This window comes from Epinephelus moara, chromosome 15, assembly GCF_006386435.1.
Source record: "Epinephelus moara isolate mb chromosome 15, YSFRI_EMoa_1.0, whole genome shotgun sequence".
Taxonomy (NCBI): domain Eukaryota; kingdom Metazoa; phylum Chordata; class Actinopteri; order Perciformes; family Serranidae; genus Epinephelus; species Epinephelus moara.
Window position 1 is genome coordinate 14,710,517 of NC_065520.1, and position 25,802 is coordinate 14,736,318.

Genomic DNA, 25,802 nt, shown 5'->3' on the forward strand with positions numbered 1-25,802 from the left:
TGTGGGAGGATGATTTCACAGTTATTATTCCAATCAATGTTGAAAAAGTGCTATGAAATGCTTCCTAGACTTTTCCATAGACAGTGGTTACACCTGTTTGATTTCTCTTTGAATGTGACAGATCCGAATATAAATCTGATCACAGTGATGTGTCCGTACAGTACCGTCTTCCCCAGAGTCAGTATCAGTGTTATACAGAGGTACAAAGGTCTAGGACATAGACTGGAAGCAGGAGGACGCAGTTAGCCTAGCCTCGCTACATATGTTAAACGAAAAGATAGAACGTGAGAGCCGTGGAGAGGGAGGATTTGTTTGTTCTACAGAGCCAAGTTAATTGGTCTTTGAGCTGTGCTTACTGGATGCAGCACAATTAGAAAGTGTTTTTTTTTTTGTTGTCTTCGACATTATTTTCCATTGTGATCCGCACAGCAAACGAAGGACTGATAGGAAAATATGAGGCGCTTTTCTGAGAGTCAGACCCTCTCTATATGTATACAGGTATGTTCGTAAATGGATATTTTCCTCTACGATTTCGCCTCTCGTCCACAGGCAAACAAAATTTCTAGAAACAACTGGTTTGCTAACATGTTGTTTGCGCTGCTTGGTCCAATGACACCTAAACTTGGATGGAAACATCTGCACCCAGTGTTTTTGCTCCAGCGTTTGCGGTTTTAAGTCAGCCAGAAGCGACAGTTTTGGATCAGGACCGGTTGGACCAATACATTTTTATCGTCTAGAAATAAAAGGAGCATGTCCAGAGCATCTCTCGTATGCTTGAATGAGCTCCTTCATCTTTATATTTCCTCTACTACCGACAGTGACAGTCCCGGGCTAGCATTTGGAGCCATTTTTCCGTTTTTGTGTGGACAGCTAGGGGGCGAAATATCCGTATTCTAAAACATCTGTATACATGTAGACAGGGCCTAAGTGGCTTCAGGATTAACTGAGCTGGTTGCAGCTTTGACCTAACAGTTTGTTCAGATTGTGCGTAGACTACTGTCCTCACTTGAACCTGTGATACATGTTGTATTAAAATGACAGGTGTAACCACAGCCGGAGACTAAAAATCACAGCAGTGACTGCCTTCTTGACTCTACATGGGGGGCTTTCAGATAAACTGCCGTTACATTGACGAGTCCAGACGAAGCCAGAACGAGACGACACAAAGTGCTTACTGGGGTTTCACCCACCTATCGACTGACTGTATAGGTTGGCACAAGAAGAGCTCTATGTCTGTATCTGAGAACATCATCAGTGACTGGTCTACGTGTGTACATCCTCCGAAACGTGCACAATACGGCATCGCAGTTCCAACCGCACTGATACATAAATACTGTTTTTATTTAGAATCGTCAACACAGGAAGACATGGAAATAAAATGCTTCAAACAATCATGGCAACCTGTGGCCAAAAAACAAACATTCTGAAAATGTCTAAGTGCACTTACACAGCTCTGACAAGATTTTAGTCTAACCTGCGGTGCCCCCCACCCCCACCCCCGAAATAAGGAAAAGAGGCCCAAAACAAAAACAGCTATTTTATAGTGTGCCATTTAGGACCATGTGACATTTCTAAATGCTTACCTTGATCAAAAATGGACTTGGTAGAAACAACAATGACCGATTGCTGAGAGTGGAATGGTTTTTCTTCTGTGGGGAATATAATATTTTGTAGTAAAGGCTACTCTAAAACTAGATTTTCTCTGTCAGCGGTCTGTGAACCAGAGTTCAAGTCTACTTTAACACAACTTTGTTCAATAAATGGGTTTTATATTGACTTGTTAATGCATCGTCCCAAATTTACATTGTTTAATAATAACCCTCCCCCGTTCCCCGAGTAGGGAAGCTATCACAACAGGCAGGCATGAAAAATAACCCATTTTAACCTTAAAATAAATAATAAGGAAAATGATCCTCTCTGTACATAGAAAACAAAGATGGGGAGGCTGCTGCACATTCACGTAATGTGGATGTGGGGGTGGGTACTTTGATCAGGAGGTCTCTGTGCTTACACTGACTGATGTGGGATGATGCAGGCACAGTAAAGAACTACTGGAGCGCTCTATTGGAACCATCTCTCCGCTTTCATTATTGACTTTGCTTTTCCTTTAAAACATACTCTGTCTTTTGTCACCTGTAGATTGTGTCTGACAAAGGAAGGGCAGGGTTTGATGGGCTTTCTGAGAAGGAGTCCGTTTTGCTGTGTGTTCGGAGCAGGGGCTCAGAGCATGCCAAACCCTTTGGCATAGGTGATGGCTTTCAGCAGTCTCTCCCTCAGCTTCTCCTTGCTGCTGTACTCGGGCAGCAGCAGCACGTTAAAGCAAGTGTGAGACGTCGGTAACCTGCCGAGACAAAACAGCACAATGACGGTCAGTTTTCCTCGACTCACTGGAGGAAGAATAACTGTATCAATGCCAAGCTACACTACAGGCTAAGGCTAATTTGTAGCTTATCCTAGAAAATGCGACCACATGTTGGAGCTACGGCGACACCACAGAAACCACATGAGAGCCAAAAGAACTGATATTGGTCGTCTTCTGTTCACTTCAAATTGTTTCTGATGCTGATAGAGATAAGGGCTGGGTTAAACTAATCGATTCAGCTGGTTCGAATCGATCTTCATTTAAGATTCATAAAATCCGAGATCGATCTTTAAATATACGCTTTTTCCAACATGTGTAGGACAACGCAGCAACTACACAGTACTCTTAGATTCCCACCCGTGCTTGGATGAAACAAAGCAAACACTTACCATGGGGAATATAATTAGAGCACAAAACACCTATGATCCGTTAAGCGTTGGTGCACAGTGATAATAAACAGGTAAACTGTAATTCAGCGGGGCCACATGAGAATTCTCACCCACGTGGTTTTAAGTTGTAGGTGTTATTTATACTCCATCAAACAAGTGTTGTATAGCACCAACTCTGTATGTGTGCCACAGCTCCAACTCAGACTCATTTTAAGATTTAGGCATTTAAAAAAAAACACACAGCCTCCTCTTTTAGTTCAATGTGAACACTGTGTTGCCACAGATGGCCCAAGATCTATTCAAAGAGTGTGACAGGGAAGTAACTTCAAAATTCAAATCACTTTTAAGTGGAAGCAGGCATCTTTTCAACCCATCACAGTAGATTATAAAAGTAGGTAATAGCCGTTAGCAGCTAACTCTAAGAGGAACAACGGCAGGTGAAAATGTCCGCAAATTGGGAAAACGATGAGGTCCAGGAGCTCCTTACCCTCTAAGCAGAGGACGAGATCAGCCACCAAATAACTGGGGCGGTTAATGATCGTTATTGCTATGTTATGTGATTGTTATTGTTTGTAAAGTGCTACCGAAGCGTATATGTCACACGCTGTTGTGTAACATGTCAAAATTCAAAGTACACATCAAATTAACTTTTCCCAAAGATGGTTTCTGTCATTTAAGGTAGTTTTTATCTCACTGCTATATGTTCAAATGTTTGTGTTTAATCATTTATTTAATGCTAAAATAGGAATTTTAAAACATGACCGACAACTGTGTAAGCCAATCAATGGGCTCGCATCCTAAGGCTGCTCCTCACGATTGGTTGGACGGGTGTATGGTAACGTAGAGATCGCTACTGTGCAGACTCTGGCTCTGCATGACGTTGCCAGAGCAAGACGGCAGCAGCTGTATCCAGGATTTTCTAGCTCCACTTCTGTACAGTAGTAGTCCATCTTTATATACAGTCTATGGCACCAACTAGCTTGTTCTTAAAGGGACAGTTTACCCCAAATCCATAATAATAATAATCCACAGACCTTGTGAGCATTTTCACGTAGGAACTATTGTTTATCGAACTACACCCACCAAACGAATCACCGCCCAGAAGGAAGAGTGCATCTACTCATGGACGAAAGGGTGGTGGCTAGCTCAGGGGTGCTAGGTGAGCTGGCAGTGGATATACGCTTTCTTCAGCGCTGCGATACGATTGGCAGCTGAAGTTCAGTAGAAAGAAAATGGTTCCCAAATGAATCTGCCCACAACAATGTCTGTAGAAGACGCTATGTTAAGTCTATTTCAGGAAGAGGCTATGATAGAGGAGACTCACCTGTCAGTGTCAGGGCCGTTCTTGGCAATGATCATCTTCAGCTTGCCCAGCCCACCCACAGGTGCTCTGTCAGTGCCGGTGGTGAACTGCAGGAAGAGGCGCTTCTGCTCCTCACCAAACGAGTGCAATGTCTCCCAAAACTCCCTACGATGCAACATAGCGAAATTACAAATGAGTGCAAAATATAAAAGATCAAGGTCAGTAGGGTCTTGCACGTTGGGTGTGCGGTCAAACCATCATCATTACTTGTGTGCACACACACTGTGCCTACAAACACAAACACTTCCTTACTTGATGATTCGAGAATCTTTGTTGTAACCGCCGTCGTATTCTGTTGTTTCTTCAAGTGCTAGGAAGTCCAGGTTCTGAGAGACAAAACAAGCATGAGCATTGAGGAAACTTTAAATGACTTCCTGACATATTCAAATGTCTAGTAAAAAAGAATCTCACCCTGCTTCCGCAGATCAGGAGCTCGATTTCCTCTGGTCTGAACAGGTATTTGAGCGGGGACTCGTTGGTGACCATGTGGAAGCCTCTCCTGAAGGCTTTGAACTGCTTCTCCACACTCTTGTTCAGCATGTACTCTGCGTACTGGGCCACAAACTCCTGCACACACACATCGGCAGGGACAGTTAGATCCTTCACAAACTACTGGTGGTATGTGCGCTCCCTCTAGTGGTGAAATAGATTAATTCTAAAAACACGACCAGCCTGCTTTACTTTCACACCCTAAACAAAACTAGAGTTCATCTGGATGCAGACCAAGACCTCCTACTGCAGTTTGAGGCTGCTTCCATCCGTCAGTGGCTGTCAGAGGGAATAAATACGTACAGCCACAGACATAGTCTTGCGTATTTTCTGTTCGGCTCACCTTTCTGTTTTCATTTGTGACTGGAATCTTGTCCCCATTTTCCCTTAAATCATACATGAGGGGGTTCCCAAACAGGTCCGTCTGTGAAATCTGGAAAGTGATCATCATGTCCTCCTCCACGCTGCCCTCGTACTCCAGCAGCTCCTTCAGACTCTGGTGTAGAACCTTTCCGACACAGTACAGAATTGACAGTTTGTGGATTTGCTCTGTAGCTACACGAATTATCAGTAGTCAGGACATTTGCTGAGGTAAGCTCTTACCGGGTTGGCATCAGCCAAATCCCTGAAGGTTCCTTTCTTGCCCATCAGCTTCCTGTACACCACCATGGGGAAGTGGACGTCCAGGATACAGTTGTTGTAAATGGCCAGGCCCAGGACGATGCCGATCAGAGTGTACTGGCCCTCGTTCTCAAACGATGACGGGTTAAACCAAAACAGTTTGGTGCCCTCGTCATATGTGAACATGCCTGCAGGAGGGAGAGAAAAGTTTGAGTTAATATGTGTGTAAAATATACACAGGGGTGTCCTGTAGATGTTAATGATTAGAAAGTCGTGTAAACTACTCATGAAGCTTCACTTTGGCACCGCTTCCTCTGCTGCCATCCGGTGTCAGCAGATTTTATTACTGAACTTTGACCACTGTGACACTTCATATTTCTACGACCGTGTGGAACTGTGACATGATTGGATGTGGAGTGCGTAGATGATGAAGACACGACTCTGAATATGTCACGTAAACACTTCAAAATAAGTTAAGTAATAAGTTTTTATTTCCTGTTGTCATCACACAGGTGTCTCGTGTTATCTGAGCTGCAGTGATGGCATCAGGGTGTGATATCAGCCACACTGTCAGCTGTCACTCTGGGGGTAAAATAAACTCAAAATCCTTACGTGTTCATAATCGCTGTTTGTTAGAAGCTCTGTTTTAAAACCAGAGAAACAGGAAGCCTGTCGTTGTGCATTATCTCGTGACGTCATTGTTTACATATGCCATGTGTTCTGTCTGTTGACCTGTATTTTCTCTGAAATGCAAACTATTTCCATGCTACTGATTTACTCCCGAGTAAATAACGTTATCCTCATCGTCTTTCTCTCTTGGCTGCTTGCCATCTGCCTGCAGCTGTTTGACGGTGACACAGACTTTCAAAATCAGAGCGTGTCCTAAGGATGAGGTTATGGATCGATGTTTTCGCTTTGCATTGACGAGATTGGATCGTTCACCATTCAATTGATGTATCAATCCAGATTCGATGGATCGTTACACAATTCTAGTCGGGATACCTTTTTCCCACTGATCTGATTGGTCAGTGTCAGGGATTTCTGTACTACAAAGCCACTACAACTTACCCAGGATAGCTTCTCATTATCAGGTTTGACTAACCCTAACATTGGCCGTCTGGATAACTGGTACTACAAAGCTGGTTATGAACTAGTTCAGTCAACTCTAGTTTTTTTCCTATTCAGCGAGCGACATCATCAGAACCATGAATTAAGTTGACTGCTTCATATGATATGAAACTGTAGCAAAAGCGTCTGCGACTGCAAGACAGAAAAATGTCAGCGGCGTGGGATGTAACCGACACTCTAGAGACTTGAAGCTTTTCAAAAAGTCACCATCAGCTGAGACTTAAATTACCTGCAGGTATCACTGAGCTATGGGCCTATGTGACGTTTGTATAGAGTATGTTTTGCTGTTTAGTTTGATGATGATAATAATACTCTGAATATGTCACATAAAACACTTTAAAGTGAAGCCAGACTGTTTCAGCTCTTGAAGTAAAGGGTGGAAAAGTAGTGACTGAAATGATGCATTTATAATAACAGGAGCTAATTAACAGTGTGTGGATTATTTTACTAATGAAACAAACTACTGTTTTATCCTAGTTCTCATCACACAGGTGTCTCATGTTATTCTGAGCTGCATTGATGGAATCAGAGTGTAAAAGTAGCAGCACGGTCACTGCGGACTAAAATAAACTTTGCATGATTGCAAATCTTGCTAAAATCATGTGTCTAGTGTTGTAAACAATCTCTCTGTGTTTGTTAGAAGCTCTGTTTTAAAACCGGTGCCTGAAACAATGAAATAGGGACTGCGAGGTGAGCTACCTCTAATGTTAGCTTAGCTTAGCTTGTTTCTCTGATAACTTAAGATCAAGACTTTCAATGACTGAAAACCTTTGTCAAAGTCAGTCAGCTTTATTGTCAATTCTACAATATGTACAAGACACACAGAGGATCGAAATAACGTTACTCTTCAGACCCTCGGTGCAGACAGTACACTTGACACCTTTAAGAAACTACAAAATATATAAATAAAAACTAAGCTAAAAAGAGTTATACTCTAAAAGTAAAAGTAAAAAAGGTTAGGTTAGTTGAAAGGATAAAATTAAAAACGAAGAAGATCTAAAAGGTGACAGTGACGTGACTCAAAAGTCAACCACCAGTGCTTATGGAGGACCTTGCATGAACGTTAGTGATGTCTGAATGAAGCTTCATGAACCACCAGTTGTATTTGCTGAACCCACTACATGGCGCTCTTGGTGTAATGAAAAAGGCTCAAGGGATGGCAATGCAGTTTGGTTTCAACTAGCAACGGCCAAATGAAGCTTCATGAACCTTTGTCTTTCTTTTTTTGTGTCCACTCTGGCACTCTTTGTTCAACAAAGGGTTGAAACCAAACTGCATTGCCATCCCTTGAGCCCATCCCTTGAGCCTTTTTCATTACACCAAGAGCGCCATCTAGTGGGTTCGGCAAATACAACTGGTGCTTCATGAAGCTTCATTTGGACATCACTAATGAACGCAGCATTAGGCACACAGCTGCTCTGTTTATATGTAGCCGTTAAGACCCTTTTAATGTCTTAAGAATATCAGAGAGAATACCACAAACTTGTCCAAATAAACTTTCATTGTCTTGGAACAATAGGGGTTGAACCTTTACTGATCTGATCTAAGGACACAGTATCTGTGTTTGACAGTAATCTTTGTTACTCACATCTCCTGTCTTCACCTGGACTGTACACTACTGCATAAACACAAATATGCCAAACTAACCCCACTCCAAATATCAGAAATAAAGAATTCATTTAATTAAATTTCAAGTTTCAAATAAGGATGAAATATTGTGCTTAAAACGCTTTTAATTCTAAAACTTCCACCATCCTGCAAGGTCACTCCAGTGCAATAATGTTTGACTCAAACTGAAAATGAAAGGACAGGCTTGAGGTGAACGTTATTTCCCCGACTGTCCAACAAATATTTCCATTACGTTTTGAGAGTTGCTTCCTGTTTCCTACTCATGCTATTGTACTCATGATATTGTGTTTTCTTACCAATATCTGGGTTGAAAATCTCCTCCACTACCAGCTGGAAGAACTCTTTGGATACGCCTCCTTCATCTACACCTTGCTCTCCTTCAAACTCCACGTACAGCTGCTTCTTCAAGTCTGCAGGATTCTCCATCGCGATCATCTCCAGCTGCAACACAAGAGAAACACGTCAGGGGAATGTGTTCGGATTAAACTGAATGTATCGTGCTGAGGTGGCGCACACGTACCCTGACCAGAGCATCATCGATGATGTGGTCTCGCCGCACTTTCAGCCTCAGGTAGGGATTGAGCTGCTGACCCTGGACCAAACTGTAGAGCACAGTAATGCGGCGCTCGCTGTACATGCGGATGCGGTTGTCGTAGTACAGGCCCAGGTTCTTGGTGACGGCGTTGAGGATGAAGGGGCAGGTCATGAAGGAGAACTTGTTTTCAGTCTCAACCTTAAAGAAAGTGTAGTCCTTGTCCATCTCCAGCACCTCGTTCAGAGGCTCATTGACAAACTCCTCAAAGGCAATGAGTGGCCGTCGGCAATCGTTGGTGCGGATCCCCAGCTCCGTCTCCAGCGGGTCCACCCGAGGGCCCTTCTTGTTTCGCCGCTCCTCGCCCAGCAGCTCCTGCAGGGTGAGCTCGCTGGACTCCGGGATGGGCTCCTCGTCCTCTTCCTCGTTGTGCTCCATGTCGAGGTCGCCGCCCAGCACGTTTGCATAGTAGACGATCTTCAAGCACTTGGTGGCCGCCACCACTGCGTCATCATCGTTGACCAGGTTGCGGCTGTTGAACTCGTTACTGATCACCTTGTAGGTGATGAGCTGCTGGAAGGTCTCTACCATGCGCCGGATCTGCTCCGCGCTGTAGTGCGCCCATAAGCGCGCCAGCTTGGCCTGAGCTGCCAGCGGGAGTTTGCTCATGGCCTTGCAGAACTGTGGGAGGGCGATCTCCAGGTACTCTGGACTGTGGAGGTTGCTGTTTTCCATCACGATAACAAACAGATTCAGGTAGTTTGGGTCTCGTGAATACACGTTGTGGTACGTCAGATCGCACTCTACGTTGGGCGAGAGGTAGACCAGTGCATTCAGGAAGGCTGCTTCTATCTTCTCATTGGACAGCAAGCGCTCGTAGACCCGCCGCACGGCTTCGATGTCCACCGACACCTCATCGGGGGCCAGCTTCTGGACATCGTTTTCCCCTGAGGAGCCCTCTCCCAGCCTCGATGATGACGAGGATGCGGAGGGGGAGTCCTCCTCCATAGCTGTAGCAGAACAGGCGGCTGCTTCCTTCTCGTCTTCATCCTTGTCCTCGTCCTTACCTTGGAGGGACTTGAGCTCCTCTTTAGTGTGAGGTTTGGACCTCCTGAAGCTCTGCACCAGGCCGTCAGCACTGGAGAACACCCTGCCGATTACCCTGATCAGAGGCGAGTAGTCTTCCTTCTCTCCACAGATGTCCAGGATCTCATACACTTTCTCCTCTGTCAGGTAATTTACATCTGTGTACAGAATCAAACATGACAGCATTAGAAATACTAATTAATTACCCTTTTTAAATAGTCAAATTTGCGGTAAAGTTGCAGCAACTGGATTTGAGTTCATACGGAGTGAATTTACATTAATTATTGAGATTGCAATATCTGATATCCTGCTCTATATCATTCATCAGCAGCAGTGTGTGGATCCTAAATATCTGGCATCGACTCACCTTTGAAATTATCCCGTACAGAGTGGACATCTTTATGGTTCAACTTCCTGTTGCTGCAGGCCGAGTTGCTGTGAGCGCTGCTCTCCAGGTAGGCCGAGGCAGTGCCTTTCTTCGAGGGGTGTGGGTCGCATAGCTTAGCGTTGACCTTGTAGAGTTCCAGGGCTTTGACCGCGGCTGCGTTGTTATCCATGCGGTTGAAGCCGAGTGACGAGGCACACCATGAGTTGGAGCATGACTCATTCCCACAGCCCTCCGTTAACTGGTGGTAATAGCGCTCTATTAGATGTTTGGCAGCTGCTCGCTTCCTGTGTTTAAAGGTAAGGCACAACGGGTTATAAATACTGTGTGGTCTCATTTTTTTTGAGCGTTTACAGCAATTAGTACGACAGGGGATGGTAATCATTGAGATTCCATTTCATCTGACAACTCAAGACAGCTGTATGACTGTAGTTGGTCGGGAGAGCGCTAAAAATACACTGTATTAATAAATATATGACCACATCCATCAAGTGTGGATGCTGGCTGACATGAATCATCTGTATGTTGCCTTCTCTAGCACAGTTTTTTCGCCAATATTGTTGACGTGAACATTATTTATGTGTCAAAAACTGGTGATAACAGTAACTCCTATACGAGATAACTGCAGCATACGGCTAAATATGGACAGAGCCCAAGAGGATGACGCCAGCATCAATTTTAGAGTTACATAAATCCAATAGTGATGTGAGTAGTGTGTGTTAACATAAACACAAAACTTCTCCTGACATTCTTTACGAGGCTCTCTGAATTTGAGCATTTAAGATCATTCGTTACACGTGCTGCGTTCAAATGGATCTACGACATTGGGAGTTGTGTACCCGAAGTCTTGAACTCGGAGCTCTCAGAAAATTTTCACTCACGAGGTCGTGAACACCACATCAGGGGAGTGTTCACATGGACTCGGTAAGCACGACGACCCCATTTGAACGCAGCAGTATACCTTTTCATTGTTATTCTGTTGCTATGGAAACAGCTTTGGTCCCTGTTTACTTCCTGACAGTTAACAAGGAAGCTATAAAAGAAGGAAAAGGACATTAGAGCCTGGCAAATCACACTACAACCCATCATATCATTTTTGTTTCACCTTTACCTGCAAAATCCTTCCACCAAATTAAACAACACACATTATGCACTGTTGACAGATGTTTTTTTATCTTAATGTGCATGTTCGTATTCCTTGTTATTAGTCTCCAAATAGATCATGGCTCTGTCTGTAAGATGCATTTAACTCTACAACAAGATAGCTGGATGATCCAAGCTACATCATGATACATCCACTAAACTCGGACTTGACTGTATGCTTCAGTGTGTTGTAATTTCAATTAGTTTGCCTCATTTCAACATTTCCTGTCACTCACCAACACTGCAGCTCCCTAAAAATTGTCAGTCAGCATCACATAATTATTTGTTTAATTAAAATTTAAAGTCAAAGGTGAAACAACAAAGATAAGATGGGTTAGGGTGTGATTTGCCAAGCCTGCCCCATCTGATCCAATAGATTCAATCATTCATTCATTTTCAGCTTATCCTCTTGGGAGCTGGAGCCTATCCCAGCTGACACTGGGCGGGAGGCGGGGTACACCACATCACAGGGCTGACACATACAGACAGACAACCATTCACACTCACATTCACACCTACGGGCAATTTAGAGTCACCAATTAACCTGCATGTCTTTGGACTGTGGGAGGAAGCTGGAGTACCTGGAGGAAACCCACGCTGACATGGGGAGGACATGCAAACTCAGCACAGAGGGGCCTTGAACCAGGAACCCTCTTGCTGTGAGGCGACACGGTGCTAAAAACTGCACCACCAATAGACCTGGCACCAAAGTCTGGCTCTGATGCAAAATTCAAACACCGTCCTTTCCATCTTTTATATGTCCCTTGCAGCTACCGTAGAAACTATACCACACTTTTACAGTTTCCTTGGTCACCCACTGCATTAACAAACACTCCAACAGTGAAATATTTCGGCTGTCATGTTTGAAAATGTCTGTAACATGGTCATGACAACAGTCACTCCGTGTATGACAGCAAGACAAGAAAACAAGAAGTGAGAGCAGGCAGAAACAAGAGTTGTCGGAGCTGCTGGTGTGGCAGGGCAGTCTCAAACACACACTGACAGGCACACCTATGCACTGGGACAAAATGAGTTTGACTTACATTCGGCTTGCTTCTGGGTTTTCTATTTCAGGCTCCTCGTATTCTCTGATTGAACAACAGACACAACAGAACTGGCGTTACAGCAGAGGTCAAGCTGTGGTGCATTGACATGATGGTGACTACAAATACTGCTGCCTGTCTGTCTCTGGAGAAATCTGATTATACTACATGATAAGAACATATTTTCATCTACAAAATGCATGTGCCTTACACACGGTGAGAAAATGACATGTTAAGTAAAAGCAACTTTAGAGCTAGCACCATCATAGCCTTACAGTGGTTAGGGTCACAGTGTATTCTGATAAATGTGTGGCTATAATATTAGTTAATAAACATAAGCTGGTATTTATCATTAAAATAAACATATAACAGAATCATATGTTTTAGTATTGGAGGGGCAGCAGGGTGGTGAAGTGGGAGAAATGTCAGGGACCTGCACATCCTGACGCTGACTTAGCAAGCTAGCAAGCTAATGTAGCCACAACTAGCTAGCCTGCAGGCCTTATTTTAATATTATTCACGCAGCACTGATGTTTCCAAACTACTAAAATTTATTAGTTGTTATTTAACCAGTGCTGACTGTGAACGTTGCCTAACTATACTGATAAACACGTCAGAGCAATAGCACCCACACAGCTCCCAGCAGCACCTAGCTAGCTAACGCTACCAGTGATCCTCCTAGCATCCCCGGCATCCCCGACTCTTTCCTGCGGACGTGCCCACCTATAAGGTCCTCCTGCGGGGCTCGTCTCGGCCTGTGGTGGCGCACACTCACAGTCCTCCTTCTCGTCGGAATTCATACGAGACTTTATCCTCAGTTGTTTGTTATCCTGTTGCTGTCTGTGAAAGTATCAGGTCCTCCGCAGGTCGGTAACAACTTCAACAGCACGCTGGTTTGAGTCTAAACGAGCAGCGAAGACGGATTTTCTATTCAAAACTTCATTGACGGCCTTCCTACAGCAGGCTCTCTCCGCAGCCTGGGGTTCGCAGCCATCTTGACTTCACCATCAACCCACGTCCCACAATGCACTGCGCTCTAGCTGCAGGACCTGCCGGAATGGATCATGATGCTACAAGGACCTGGACTCATATTACTGATCAGTGTACCCTGGTTTTACCATCACTAACACAACACTGGAGGATAATATGTATTTACAATAAATATACTTTATATTCATACAGTTTATATTTGTCCTTATAGGATGACATCATATGTTGGGTTCATTCTCCTTACCTGAGACCTGTTGTCCTCGTTCGTGGACGCTTTTTTGTGCCATCTAGTGACAGTAAGACCACAATACACTAATCCATTGGTGTGTCTAAAATCACATACTTCCGTCACGTACACTTCCATGTAGTATACTATGTGCACTATACTTATTGGCGTAGTGCGCGAATTTCGACAGTGTAGTGTTGTCTCAAACCAAACACAGCCGTTGCGCACTTGCCAGAAATGACGACCGTAAATTTCGACCTCTTCTTCTTCTTTTATTGCCTAATTGTAACCCGGCAGTGGAGCATTACCGCCACCATTTGCCCACAACGTCTAAATGTGCAGCAGTTAGCTAGTTAGCAAACTAGCATTTGCATTCGCGTTATCGTTCGCGGTACCAAATCATTACAGACTGCTAAATTAACCCAGTAAACATACTGCTAGCTTATACCCGACAACAGTATAGTGGTGCTTAGTGCAAAAAACACATGTAGCGATGTTCATGGTCGCACAGTCCTCGGCCACCATTTCCAGTTTGAAAAGTGGTCCCTCCCCTTCCGCTACGCAGCCAAGATGGCGACCATTGAGGGCGAGAAGTGTCCATAGTTCCACACTCAACTTCTTGACCGTTTTGAGTGCACCATCCGGGTACTCATAGTGCACTGCATTTTTCCATACTTCTCAGTGTGAACGCACTTATGCACTCAAAATATTAAGTGTAAATACAGAAGTACGCGATTTGAGACAAAGCACGTGTAAAAACAAGATGGCCGCCATCTTTGCTAACTCAGTCTGCAGCCTATTCCGACATAACAGTGGACAAGATCCAAAAACCTGATCACATTTAATGGTTGAAACTTGTTTATTTATGATTAATAATGTTTGTTGTTTGATACGGACACACATTTGACCAATTTTAGGGACAGCAACAAGCTAAGACGCTGTTAATTAGGAAGTACTCATTTGAGGACGTTGGGACTTTATTGTCGTCTCGTTTGAGGCCATTGGGGCTTAATTAATGTTGTCAATGTTTAGTTTTTATATTCATCAGGTTCTACTGATCCCAAATAGCTAGGAGAAATTCAAATTGCGAACCAAACAAAAACCAAATATGGCCCCAGTTGGGTGCCAGGTGGCACCCCAACCATTTTTAATTTCACAATAAAAATAAATTGATTCACAGTGGGATTTTTTTTGTACTGTGCCATAAAATGGATTCATTGCTTCAGTTCAGCTTTATCGTCAGACTCCAAGTCCAGCAGAAACACATACAACACAAAGACGATACAATGCAGACATTAGAATAAAAAAGAAAAATATCGCAGTTTAAAAAAATAAAATAAAAGATAGCTAAACCAATGTTGCCTCAGGCGTGACTGGTATTGTATAACACCTCAAACTAGGATGTGACAGCAGCATGGATCAGGAGTCTAAGGTAGTGTAGTGTGGTCACCTCTGGAGGGAGCAGTAAGACCACGTCCGATGTGGGCTGGGAACTTGGGAAACAGTTTGTGCCTTTGGTCATCAGATATAAGAAGAATCCAGCTGCAGATCAAGATATGAACCCAAACTCTACGAGGGACACTAAATAAATCTGATATTTTATGATATTAATGTTTGTTATTTCCTTTACTATGTTTTCTGACCTTTGGTTCTGCAGAGCATTTCACACCATGGTATATTATATTATTTTTGTGACATATTCTATGATACTATGACTTTCAATCTCATTTTATGACACATTATGGACATCAACTGTGATATAGGCCACGTAACACTCATACACATTCTAGTTTTTCAATTTTTTTTTCCTATTTGAAAGTCATGAAATAGACAGAACAGTGTTTGACATTGATTCTACCCACAGCAGTCGAGCAACGGCATCTGCTGGTGTACGGCAACACCCCTTGCACAAACCACATGCACCATCATACTAGTAATTTGATGAGTTCATTCATGACAACATCTCTATATTTGGTCATTTTGGGCTTTTGTTTGATTTTGTTGAAGATTCAGAATGCAGCCAGGTGAAAGTATGGCTCGATGAACCTGTTAGGACACTGTGGAGCAAAAATAAGCTGCCAGGCCCATATTAAACCACACCTCACCTTAGGCTCTCAGCATTCCGTATTGCTTTTAGATACATGATCTCCTGTCACTTTTTCCATTTCATATTATCTCTGCTGACTCACATTTTTTTTTACTGTGTATAAATGAGGGGCCTTGTTCTGCAGTCAGGTTTAATGGTTCGGGATGTTAGAGCTCTGACATACTAACACACTGTGAGGACGATTTCTACCTCAAAGTTCTTCAATTAAATGTGAAATACACAAAGTGCTGAAGAGAGAAAGAGTATTTTGGGGAAGTTTGAGTCATTTTCATATTTTCTCTTGTTGATACTGTCCCACCAGAACCCTTTAATTTAACCTGTGATCCAGTTAATTTCCTGTTGGTTCATAAATAAAATTAAATTCGCATTTAAAAAAAACCAAAAAAAACTATGGTAGTTTTGCCAATAATGGAAGGTGAAGAAGGAGGGACAGGGGCTCTTGTGGTCTCACAGGATTAAAACTCAAATGCAGTAGTTGAGAATTGATGCCAAGGGCCAAATTAAAAAACTAAAAAAGAAAATTATTTAAAAAAATAAATAAAAATAAATAAATTATCACTTACCTAGTCAGAGGCCAAAAGGGCAGGTGATTGGGCGCCAGGAGACTCAAAATGACCACAAAGAGACACAAAATTAGCTGAAAAATATACAAAATAACCTATTAGCGACCCAAATGACAATAAAAATGTCGTTTCTAGGGGAAACAAATCACCTAAACCTCAGATTACAGTTTATTATTAGTCATATAAATTTATTTTTAGTTATATTCTCAAAATTGTGCCGTTGGGCGGGAAAGCAGCGGAACTGGCAACCTTCGCTGGTCACTGTGCACACGGCACACATTATGTGACAGCGCAGCAAACCTGACTGAGCGGAGCCACGCCACGACGGAGACCAGCATCGTTTTCAACTCTAAACGCGTTTGACAAAGTAAGATTGTACAGTTTCGCTTGTCTTTATTGCAGCTATCATTCTGTAAAACATTTTTAAAGAACAGAAGGGATATTTTGTGAAAACTGGAGGAAAAAAAACTGCTTTGTCATTCATGCGGAGTTAGCTAACTGCAGCTAGCGCCACACCCTGAACTTCTTCTGCTAGCAGGCGTCCATTTTTTATACGTAACCGTCACCTTCAAAATGTCTGGCTAGGTCACATTATCTTACCCTTCAAAAAATACCGGTTTTACTTGGGTGTTTTGTCAGGGAGTGACTTTATGGCAGATGTAATGGGCCGTTAAGTCTCTCGGTGTTAGCTAATTAGCAAAAAATAGCTCGAGATAATTTTGCACACCACACTTCGCTAGCAGGTGAAGGGAACGGGTAGCAGTGATGCTAGCTAACGTTAGCAGTCTGTCGCGGTAAAGGTGGCCGTTAAATCTTCATGTGTGGGTAATTCCGAGTACAACTCGACGCGCAATTTATTGTTCGACCTTCGACATGTCCAAATTGGCTCGCCTATGATAGTTATCCTGTGTATTAGCTAAAGTTAGCGTTAGTGTAAAGCTTGCGTTGAGTGAAGCACGAGGTCAGTAGATCATCACGTGCTAATTTTACGTTTGGGGACGAATTAAAGGGGATTTTGCTTTAACACAGACGTTGTTTACACGTTTCCAAATCAACTTTACAGTAGGTAGTATTTATGTAACGTCACGTTAGTATAAATCAACTGAGTTTATTTTTTCCACAGTCCTCAGGAAGGATTCATAACCCCAGCTGTTCTATGTAACATTAATGGTCTGTGTAAAGCAACTGTAATACAGATTCAGCGTCTCAATGTCTACTTTTCCTTTCAATTTTTCAGGTGAATAAAATGGACGAGTGGGAGGAAGAGGTAAGCACCCACTGAAATGAGCCATTTGCCTTTTGACTTGTCACAGTAGGAGAAGCACAGGTGTGATTAATTAGAGCAGGGGTGGGCAAACCTTTTTCATTAGGAGTTACAGGCCAACATTACTAATTTAAAAGTTGTCTACATACCAGTGGAAAATTAATGTTATTGCAACTATGCAACACTGCTAAACAATCCAGCATTTGACATTACAGTAGTTTATTTGTGTACCCAGGCAAGGACATTGTTTTTTAAATATTTTGATATATTTTCAAGCATGAGATAGATTTAGTCAACACCGTTTATCGATATAGGGTCAAGTTGTGCCACATAAGGCATACCAGTGTTCATCTCTCCTCTCTTTCTCTCTGCACAGCTCCACTCACTATCACCAGGCTCTTTTTACGTGAAGAGCCTGGTGTCTATTCACTCTGAATTTTGTCTGGATTCTGGTTCGGTCTAGAGAGCGGATGCGGAATTCACCAAAGTAAAAGTGTTCACCAAAGTAAAACTTTAAATTTTGGCGCACCATTGATTTGGGGTGATGAGGGGTGTAAGAAAATCTCTTAACTTAATGGCTTGGGGCTTTTCTTGTAAATTATATTCTTTAAATTAAAGTTTCGCCGCATTTTTATTAGCTTGGTGCTTTTATTTTGACGGAAAGGCGCATCCATCCAATTCCGGATCCTGTCTCACTCGCCCTGGTTCTGGTTCCTGTCAAAACGGCCACTAATGGCCCCAGACTACTCACTCACAGTTTCTCCATCAACACTCGGAGAGACACAGAGCTGCTTCTGTTTAATCTGTTCAGTAGTCTACAGTGAGACATTTATCTATATGTGGCACGTGCTACGCTAAATCAACTCCATGAACGAAGTTACTGCAGTAGCACACCTACAGTGCTGTGGGCCTTTTGCTCTGTAACTTTTAGCCGCGTCCAGTCAAGCCATGCTGTGCCAATTTGCGTTTCTGTTGTCAGTTGAGATGCACGGGTCCAGCAGGTGGACTGCCCGCCCTCAAGCAGGTAGTGGTGGCGTCTCGCCAACCACAGCCAACACCAGACCACCTCGTTTCTTCCCTTCAGACAAGCCGTGTGTGTTGCAGGACTCTCCTCACATCTGTTTGCAGGAGACCAGAGAGAAAGGCGTTTATAAAAGTCTCTGTGTGTTCAGCTCTCACTACGTCTGTAGCTTCTAACTAAAGCTCTTTGATTTGGAGTTTAGTTTCTTTCCGGCGTCCTGTTTTTACTTCAGATATCTGCTTTATTTTATTGTTTCATGTTCGTTATCCACTGAATCAGAAGGTGTGTGAAGTTGCTGCTCGAAAACTCAACATTTCCTTATTTAGCTGCTTCACAATAAAAGTTTTTACATCACAAAATAACAGGTTACTTTTATTTTTAGTAAAATGTGTATTACTGAATTAGTGGAACTTTATTAGCGGCTTTTCTTCAATTAAGACAAGTGTAATACTCAGCAGGAAGGAAGACTAAAAGTAAGAACAGCCATGGTGAGATGTTGAAGAGCTGCAGACAACTGCACCTCTGCAAACAGCTCACCTCCAACAAGTAAACCTCTTCTACCTGCCCTGCTGTGGAGAAACACATGCAGCAAAAACAGGGGACTTAAACCCTGTTTTTATTTTGAAGAATTGGCTGTAAGCCATTTTAAAAGCAGACAGCAGTTTACTGACACCTGTGTCCAACTGTGACAAGTCAAAATGTCTGCTCTGAGAAAGGGCTATTATGTCCAGCTCATGTTTGTGCCACGGAGCCAGACGTACAGCACCTGATGTGAATTTACTCACCTTGACAGGGAACTACCACTAGTACTATTGCACCAACCAGCCAAGGAGATACCTGGAACACTGGTGGAGAATTTAGCAGGGGTAAGTGTAGAGAGGATCAACACTGCCCGTCTTTGTCCTACAGTATGTTGATGGAGACAGTTTTTCTGTTTCTCTGCAGGTCGTGGTGGAAGAGGCAGAGGCAGACAAGGAGGATTTAAAAGCTCGTTCTCCTCAGGTTCCCATGATTCTCATACTTTTAAACAAATAGAAAAAAGATTCTTAGTTCAGTGACTGAAAAACCTGCTGACATCTGGCTTTGTAATGTAATGGGAAAGGTTACAGTTGGCATTTACTCTCCGGTCAAATGACTCGAAAATAGTCACGGGTATTTCTCGGCTCCAGGTGAACTAATTTTAGCATCTTGAGCGGTGAGATGAAGTGATGTGCCACCATAACATACCCTCCATCACCACCTGAGCAGGGCTCAGACATTATCCCAAATTAGTCTGTACTGAGTTTGGTCCAGCCAAAGAAATCCCTGATCTTACTTGTCACTCACTCCAAAATAGTCTGTACAAAGCAACCAATTGCAGATTAGAGAATCTGCCCAGCATGCGCATACCCAGTGTACATGAATGCTCATGTGATAATGTGATTCGACGTGTGTTAGAGATCGTGTACGGTCATAGTTTTTATTTAAAAACTGTATTAAAATGACCACGTGTTAGTGTGGATGTAGCCTAATGCTAATCTCATCTAATCCTGGTGCTTTGATCTTTGTTTTTTAGGTGGTGATGAGAACGGGAACGGTGAGTACTGAGCAGTATGATGTTAAATAGTGTCAGTAGTTACTCCGTCCTCGGTGCTACTGACCCTCCAATTTGTTGTGTGCAGATCAGGACACTTGGAACCATGCAGGAGGAGACAGAGGTGGTTTCAGAGGGAGAGGAGGACGCAGAGGTGAGACGCAAAACTGTGACTAACCACACGGACAGAAGAAGTGTTGTTTCACCTCACATGTTGGCAGGTTGAAGACTAAGTTTAAGCTGAAGGGAGTTGAGTGGTGTTGGAGGATGTGGGGGAAACTCCAGCTATGCACGTACAAGTAACTCAAGTCTTTGTTATTTGATAACTGCTAATCAGTACAGGTCGGTAAAAATGGACTCTGGGCAAGTTGCTTTGTGAACCACTTGCCAGACTGGGTAAGTGACGGAATAAAAACTCCTGTCAGTGGTAGTGCTGGGTTAAAATAATTGATTCATATGATTCAAATCCATCTTCACTGGAATGATCCAATATCGATTAGTAAAATCAGAGATTGATCTTTTATTACACGCTTTGTCCCACAGATGTACTCGGCTTACGTTATCTTCACTTCTCTGTCTCCACCGTGGCATCTTTACTCCGTCTGTGTGTGTGGGTAACAGTGGTGCAGCAGCCAGGACGCACAGACAGCAGGAGGAGATGCTGCAGCGTGATAATAAATTACACCCAAATGTAAAACAGTAAGCTAGCAGTTACAGACAAGAGAGTCGGTAACGTCGGAGCTTCTCAAGACTGCGGTTAACAGGGTTAAAGCTTCACACATCCGTGGGAAAAAAGCATATATGAAAAGATCGGTCTCTGATTTTATGAATCGATGTCGGGTCATTCCAGTGAAGATCGATTTAATCGGATGAATCGATTATTTTAACCCAGCCCTAGTGTACGCATCGGGGCAGAACTCCGCCGTGCGTGATAAACACGCGACCATGTAGAGACAGAAATGACATGCCGTCGTGTCAAACCATGAACACTGCAAGAAGTATGTGGATGAGATGAGTCCCAGAGACAGTTGTTTCATTATGTAGTCAGCCATTAAACCTTCTGAACAATGTGAAGAGCAAATCCTGCGTTGTTTCAGAAGAATGTGTCGGGGTCAGTTGTATGCTTTGGGCTGTTAATGTAAATGTGTGTCTGACAGCGTGTTTATTCTCTCAGGGCGCGGCAGAGGATTTGGCGGGACGGATGGCAGTGAATTCAGTGGTAATGTTTTCAAGTTTGGTTCTAAGATCTATTCTCAGTGCAGCTGAAGACGTTTAATCTGATGTCATGATCTGCCTGGTTTTACAGGAGATGATAATGGAGTGTGTGAAAATGGTAGGTGCCCCCACCCCCCTAAAGGAATACTTTATATCTACTGCATGTGAGTCTTTATATTTCAATGCTGTCTGCTCTGAACAGGGTTTAGAGGAGGAAGCCGAGGAGGAAGAGGCGGCAGAGGTTTCAGACAAGGTAGCTCTGTTGTAGTGAAGCAGGAAAGCATTTTGAGTCTAGTCTCAAATGTGAGCCGATCGTTAATGGTTGCTCATGTGTTGAAGGTGGTGACCAGGGTGGCAGAGGAGGCTTTGGAGGAGGTAAGTGATCAATCATGTAGCTGTTTTTGAAGAGTCAGTTTCATGTGGGTAAATGTCGAGTGTGTCTTCATCATTGCAGGCTACCGTGGGAAAGATGAGGAGGTATTTGCTAAAGGTTGGAATCATTTTCATGGTGATAAACAGATTTTAGCTGCTCAGTTTAATTTGAAACATTTCACTGATGTGGCTGACGTCTGTATCTGACACAGGGGATGACAGAGATCCAGAGAAGGATGCAGGCGATGGTGACAGTAAGTTAATTAAGTGTTTAAATGTGTTCACTGTGGTTTTATTTCACTTCTGCACAACAGAGTTTCTGTTCTGACCCGCAGAGCCAAAGGTCACGTATATTCCCCCGTCCCTTCCCGAGGACGAAGACTCCATTTTCGCCCACTACGAGTCAGGCATCAACTTCGACAAGTATGATGACATCATGGTGGACGTCAGTGGAACCAACCCACCACAGGCCATCATGGTGAGAAGTAGGGTCGCAGCGGAATACTGGTTTCAAGGCATACTGTGATGTAAAAGTTGACCATTATCGTACCGTGTCCATTTGCTTATTTACAAAATGCAGGTGTATAAATGAAATTATTTTTAAAGTTTTAGATTATTATCCAAGATAAAGTCTCGCAGGTTAAGGGCACGTTGAAGACCTGAACACAAGTTGAAGTCAGAGCCTCATCCTGCATTACAAAAGTATGAAACTTCCTTCCTTTCTCCTTCAGACTTTCGACGAGGCAGCATTGTGCGAGTCCCTGAGAAAAAACATCAAGAAGTCTGGTTACGTGAAGCCGACCCCTGTGCAGAAGTACGGCATCCCCATCATCTCTGCCGGCAGAGATCTCATGGCCTGTGCCCAGACTGGATCTGGTAAAACGGTGAGACGACACTTGACTTGACGTGTGCTCGTGGGCAGAGTATAAATGCAGATTTCCCTCCATGCAGGCTGCGTTCCTGCTCCCCATTCTGCAGCAGCTGATGGCAGACGGTGTGGCAGCCAGTAGCTTCAGCGAGCTGCAGGAGCCTGAGACCATCATCGTGGCCCCGACCAGAGAGCTCATCAACCAGATCTTCCTGGAGGCCAGGAAGTTTGCCTTTGGGTATGTTTAGATCCTTAATCACACAGCAAGATGTTAAATACACTCCTGGTTTCTAATCTAAGTTCTGACTGTTGCAGGACATGTGTGCGTCCAGTTGTGGTGTATGGTGGAGTCAGCACTGGACACCAGATCAGAGAGATCTGCAGGGGCTGCAATGTGGTGTGTGGAACACCAGGGAGGCTGTTGGATGTGATCGGACGAGGAAAGGTAAACTACTATAGAGTTGTTTATGTCGAAGTTGTACTTAGTTAAAGGCTGAAACTGTGACTGAGTGGTGTGTGTGCTCCAGATTGGGTTGAGTAAGCTGCGCTACTTGGTGCTGGACGAGGCAGACCGGATGCTGGATATGGGCTTTGAACCTGACATGCGCCGTCTGGTGGGCTCCCCTGGAATGCCACCCAAAGAGAGCCGCCAGACTCTGATGTTCAGCGCCACCTACCCCGAGGACATCCAGAGGTTTGCTCCCCCGTCAAACACATCTGTATGTGTTGATCTCAGCTCGGCATGTGTGAATATGGACGTGTGTTTTTTGCAGGATGGCTGCCGACTTCCTCAAGACTGACTATTTGTTCTTGGCTGTGGGTATTGTGGGCGGAGCCTGCAGTGACGTGGAGCAGTCATTTGTGCAAGTCACCAAGTTCTCCAAGAGAGAGCAGCTCCTCGACCTCCTCAAGACGACTGGTATGGTTTATTTTGTAGCCATTTTGCCAGTCGTTTGGTTTCCAGTGTTCGGAACAACCTCAATATAAGAGATAAGAATCCTGGCAGCTAAAAGAAGACGCTAAAAACAAGTGGCTGAAGAAGTTAACAGTACTGCTGCTTAACTGTCATACAGCCGCCCGCCACTAGTGGGTGCTACAGAGCCGTCAGACAGCGGTCCCCCTCCCTGTGGTAATGCTCAAGTAGACTGGAGTTTTAAAACAGCACTGTGGGAAAGTGAAGAGATGTCCTCTCTCAAAACCAGCCGGTTTGGCAGCACTTCAGTCTAGAAAATGAATTCAGCAGCAATTTATCTTTTTTAAGTCGAATAATTCGATTACTAAAAAGGGCTACATGTCATGAATTAGTGGCATGGGCTCTATTAACAGCCACAGCCGTGCATATTTGTCGCACGAAATGACAGCTGTTCTGTCGGAGAACCACGTCGGTGCGAGACAGTCTGTAAAACTGCACTTCTTCTCTGCCGTATTTTTAAGTGACAGATCTAATGAGTGGTGGAGCGGGCACAGATATGCAAACTGATTGAAGGGTGTTTCTGCAGTGAGCGGAGTCTCCGTAATTATGGCAGCGATGACGCTGAGTGACAGACCTGCCATTATGTGACATTCTCCGCTTGATTTAATATTTCTCCATTATGTCTCGTTATGTCACCACCACGCTACTGAGAATGCTGATAAATTCGTAAGGTAGCACCTTGTAGTGAGCTACTTCCCAACACTGATTATTCCTGACAGCATGAGAAATAGCGACGTAGCATGAGTGCGTATGAAATCGGTCATTAGCGTGACTGGTTGACAGCTGACTCTCAAAAAAGGAAACACGTGTTGCCCATTTCTCTCATTTCAGATACTTATTTCCTCTCATATATTGTTGTTAAATAAAGCTAAAGTAATCTTATAAAAACACGCAGTATTTCTTAACTGATTAATCGCCAGAATAATCGATAGAATACTCAGTTACTAAAAGAATCGATAGCTGCAGCCCTAGTTGTGATTTCCCTTTTTAGACTTGTCGACTAGTCTTGATTATAATTGTCATTTAGTCGACAGGGAAATGAGTCGTGCTGATTGTCTTACAGTCCTGATGTTGACGCCTGGTGTTTGCAGGAACGGAGCGCACCATGGTGTTTGTGGAGACCAAGAGACAAGCTGATTTCATCGCCACTTATTTGTGCCAGGAGAAGGTTCCAACTACGAGCATCCACGGGTGAGTGGCTCATCCAGGACGCTATGACTTAAGTTGTAAGGCAGTTAGTCATGTGTGGTGTGGTGTTGTTGTGTTGTGTGTCAGGGACCGTGAGCAGCGGGAGAGAGAGCAGGCTCTGGCTGACTTCCGCTCTGGCAAATGTCCCGTCCTGGTGGCAACTTCTGTCGCTGCCCGCGGTCTGGATATTCCCGACGTACAGCACGTGGTGAACTTTGACCTCCCCAACAACATCGACGAGTACGTCCACCGTATTGGGAGAACTGGCCGCTGTGGGAACACTGGGAGGGCAGTGTCTTTCTACGACCCAGATAATGATAACCAGTTGGCCCGCTCTCTGGTCACGATCCTGTCCAAGGTGAGACATCCACAGCGCAGGCTTTGTACATGTGTGGGCACAGCCAGTGTCGGCCATCTTTGATTGTGTGTGTGGACTGGTTGACAGGCTCAACAGGAAGTGCCCGCGTGGTTAGAGGAGTCAGTGTTCAGCGGCGGGGGCGGAGGCTCAGGCTTCAACGCCCCCAGGAAGAGCTTTGCCTCCACAGACTCCAGGAAGGTAACTGGACTGACTCTTCTGTCCTCACTGTGTCCTCACTGTGTCCTTGTCCTCACTGTGTCCTCTCTGTGTGTCCTCAGGGAGGATCTTTCCAGGACAACAGTGTGAAGAGTCCTCCAGCTGCTCAGACGGCTAATGATGATGAAGAGTGGGAATAGAGGACGATCAGATCAGAGCAGCACTCATTCACACATTGACCTGAGTTATTTTTCTTTTCCAGTGTTCAGCTTGTTGGAGTTTTATCTAAGCATTTGTGTTTATAAAAAGAAGAAGAAGAAAAAAAGTTAAAAACGTCCAGCGAGATGTGAAACAGGAAACAGGTTCCTCTGATCTTCACTGAGCGACATATTGTGGAAACTTTACTTTTGAATCATCACTAACGTGTAACATGGTTAATAAGGAAACTGTGTGTCTGACCAAAGGTCAAACTGAAGCGTGTCATTTTCTAACTATGTTTTGTTTCATACAAAGATAGAGACACTAATAAATAAAAACATGTTCAAAGCAAAGCCTCCTTTTATTGTGAAATGTGTTGAATGGAAGGTCATTAGGACCTGGTTAATGTTTCCAAAGCATTTAATCCTCTGAGGTGAGTTCTCCCTGAAAGACCCAGAGGACGTTTTATAAATCAAGAACTCTCTGGATTACACTCTTAATGTGCCATCAAATAAAAAGCGGCTTAGAACGACTGTAGTCTGACACGGCGTTGTGCGTGT

General features: G+C 43.8%; 2 protein-coding genes across 2 annotated transcripts; one reads left to right on the plus strand and one right to left on the minus strand.

Annotated features, from left to right (window-relative positions):
- Positions 1 to 1,323: 1,323 nt before the first annotated feature.
- Positions 1,324 to 13,195, minus strand: LOC126401674 (ubiquitin-protein ligase E3A). The gene is made up of 11 exons (XM_050063052.1): positions 12,894 to 13,195; positions 12,171 to 12,215; positions 9,967 to 10,271; positions 8,502 to 9,757; positions 8,278 to 8,422; positions 5,207 to 5,412; positions 4,947 to 5,111; positions 4,526 to 4,681; positions 4,367 to 4,440; positions 4,076 to 4,219; positions 1,324 to 2,341 (listed from the first exon to the last, which is right to left on the minus strand). The coding sequence occupies exons 1-11, from the start codon at positions 12,968 to 12,970 to the stop codon at positions 2,221 to 2,223; spliced, it is 2,694 nt and encodes an 897-aa protein (XP_049919009.1). The 5' UTR covers positions 12,971 to 13,195; the 3' UTR covers positions 1,324 to 2,220.
- A 3,131-nt stretch (positions 13,196 to 16,326) lies between these two features.
- ddx4 (DEAD (Asp-Glu-Ala-Asp) box polypeptide 4) lies at positions 16,327 to 25,513 on the plus strand. Its single transcript, XM_050063548.1, has 22 exons — positions 16,327 to 16,423; positions 17,294 to 17,323; positions 19,135 to 19,207; positions 19,287 to 19,343; positions 19,897 to 19,917; positions 20,003 to 20,068; positions 21,089 to 21,133; positions 21,221 to 21,247; positions 21,332 to 21,382; positions 21,469 to 21,504; positions 21,584 to 21,619; positions 21,714 to 21,755; positions 21,837 to 21,979; positions 22,233 to 22,385; positions 22,453 to 22,607; positions 22,685 to 22,814; positions 22,897 to 23,063; positions 23,143 to 23,288; positions 24,434 to 24,533; positions 24,618 to 24,888; positions 24,976 to 25,086; positions 25,167 to 25,513. Exons 2-22 carry the CDS (start codon positions 17,303 to 17,305, stop codon positions 25,242 to 25,244), a joined length of 1,929 nt encoding a protein of 642 aa, XP_049919505.1. The 5' UTR covers positions 16,327 to 16,423; positions 17,294 to 17,302; the 3' UTR covers positions 25,245 to 25,513.
- The last annotated feature ends 289 nt before the right edge of the window (positions 25,514 to 25,802 follow it).